We start from the raw sequence: 2,387 nt of genomic DNA, 5'->3' as shown, positions 1-2,387 counted from the left end.
TTATGAATATTTCTTTTCTTTAGTATTTCCTTTTCAATGTTTTTATTATTTTTTTGCTTATTTAATAATTTAATATTTTATTGACTTAATCCCGTGTAATACACGGGGTTGTAACCTAGTATATATATATTTAACCGCAACCTAACTAACATATATGGTAATACTTTGTAACAAATATTTGTTCAATTCTCTTTTAAAACAACATTGTAACAAATATTCGTTCAATTTTCTTTTAAAACAACATCCGCTAATTTGGCAAATTGTCCATCACCAAAACATTTGAAGTGATGAAACAAAAGCAACCAACCAACAATCCCCCACCAGCACCTAAGCAAACACAAAAAAGGAATAAAATAAAGTGTTGATAATAGAGTAAACTGCGAAAATAGTCCCTGATGTTTGATTACTTTTTTCATTTTAGTCCAAAACTCAAACCTTTTGAATCTGGCCATGTGGTTTTAATTTATGTTGTCATTTTCATCCAAAAACAAAATCTAGTTAGATTTTTCAGTTAACATCCACTTTTTTTTTTCTTTTTCCTCTCTTTTAATGAAGGGTAAAATGGTCTTTTAACGTTTTATTATAACAAATTAAAAAAAATGACCATTTTGCCATTCATTAAAAGGGAGGAAAAAAAAAAAAAAACTGGATGTTAACTGAAAATTCTAACCATATTTTACTTTTGGATGAAAATGACAACAAAATTGAAACCACAGGGACCCAGATTCAAAAGATTTGAGTTTTGGATTAAAGTGGCAAAAGTGATCAAAGACCATTTTTGCAGTTTACTCGTTGATAATATTTACATATTCAAATTCAAAAATGATTAAAATAATTACAAACTTAACGTCAATTTGTAGAAGGTAGATGTCCCTCATATATGCTTTCTATGTCCATATATATGTGCATAGTTAGGTTAGAGGGTGAAAATCATATATGCTTTCTATGTCTATATATGTTCATAGTTAGGTTATAGCGTGAAAATAAAAGAAACAAATAAGAGACCTGAGATTTCTAGGGTTGGGTTTCAATGATGAACAAAAGGAGAAGTTCTGGTGGAGGACAAAGTTCTTTAGGTTACTTGTTTGGTTCTGATGACTTATTAGGGCAACAACAAAAGGATCAATCTAAAGTTCCAGTATCTCCGGTTTGTATGCCGCCTTACGGCACCGATAAGGAGGAGAAGTTGCCAGAAAAACTACCAACTCCTCACAAGAAAGATGACACCGGCTCTTCTAGTAATTACATATATCATGGGGATGGTGATAAGTCCTCAGGTTTTCTAGTGACTGTAAGTCTCTTATCTTTTGGTTACATAAGTAAAAACACCAATATTTCATACCCTATTTGGATTAAGGATTTATTCTAGGTGTTATTTTGGAAGTTCTTGTACTTCTTGGCAGTTTGCTATCTCCAAGCAGTGGTAAGCAAACTCCATATATATATATAGAGTCTGATTTAGAAAAAAAAAAAATTTGTAAACAACGGGTGAATTAAGTTTGGTAAAAACTATATGGAGTTTGCTGGTCAGGCAAGCGAACTTGCCGAGTTTGCTTGCAGGGGTAGCAAACTGTCTAAATTACAGTAACTTTCAAAATACGCCTTAAAGGCTAAAAGTACTTAGCGGAATCCTAACCCACCTACTAACCCAAAATATTTTTGATTACCTTGCTTATTTTCCGATGATTATAGGACCGGCCGTCAACTAGGGTTAAATCGGTTCCGGGTGGAGATTCATCTCTTGGCTACTTGTTTGGAGATAAGTGATGATTTATATAAGCTCAAACTTAGATGTATTATTATGTTTTACTGCTTAAGCTTATAGAAGTGACCGAATATGTTTAATTAGGGTTTTCAATTAAGAGTGTACTGCTTTGTGTTTGCTTTTTAAAGCTGGAGTGTGCCATAATCATGTACGTACATGACTAATAATTTGTAACGAATGTGTGTATTATTGTCATAATATTTACTTGTTGAAGAAAATCGGTATATAAAAACATTATAAAAATAATTTATTGTAGTTTCGAAATAACTACAGTTTAAAATTGCAACATTGATATGGAGAACTACAATCTTTTTCAAGTAAGTTTGTGAATGTTTCATTGATCTTTCTGGTGCATCATTTGGCAATCTTGAATTTATAAACACTCTTACCATTTTCACACCCTTAAATTTTATTTCTAATACTTTTATACTCTATCTCTCTTTATACATATATATGTATATAGAGAGAGAGATAGAGATGAGAGGTGTGTGAATATTAACTCCCATAAATCAATATCTTTTTTTAGCAAATTATGATCGATATTTAGACCATATGTAATGGGGCTTTATAAGGGCATGAAAGATTTTGATAATGCCCTTACACCATTACTCATGGGCATTAT

General features: G+C 31.4%; 1 protein-coding gene across 1 annotated transcript; it reads left to right on the top strand.

Annotated features, from left to right (window-relative positions):
* The first annotated feature begins 892 nt into the window (after positions 1-892).
* LOC110903315 (protein SPIRAL1-like 5) lies at positions 893-1,983 on the top strand. Its single transcript, XM_022149348.2, has 2 exons — positions 893-1,291; positions 1,693-1,983. The coding sequence occupies exons 1-2, from the start codon at positions 1,031-1,033 to the stop codon at positions 1,765-1,767; spliced, it is 336 nt and encodes a 111-aa protein (XP_022005040.1). The 5' UTR covers positions 893-1,030; the 3' UTR covers positions 1,768-1,983.
* Positions 1,984-2,387: the final 404 nt, after the last annotated feature.

Source organism: Helianthus annuus, chromosome 13 (assembly GCF_002127325.2).
Source record: "Helianthus annuus cultivar XRQ/B chromosome 13, HanXRQr2.0-SUNRISE, whole genome shotgun sequence".
In the NCBI taxonomy this organism is placed as follows: domain Eukaryota; kingdom Viridiplantae; phylum Streptophyta; class Magnoliopsida; order Asterales; family Asteraceae; genus Helianthus; species Helianthus annuus.
The sequence above is the reverse complement of the archived record's forward strand: the minus strand, read 5'-3'. Positions and strand labels throughout refer to the sequence as shown.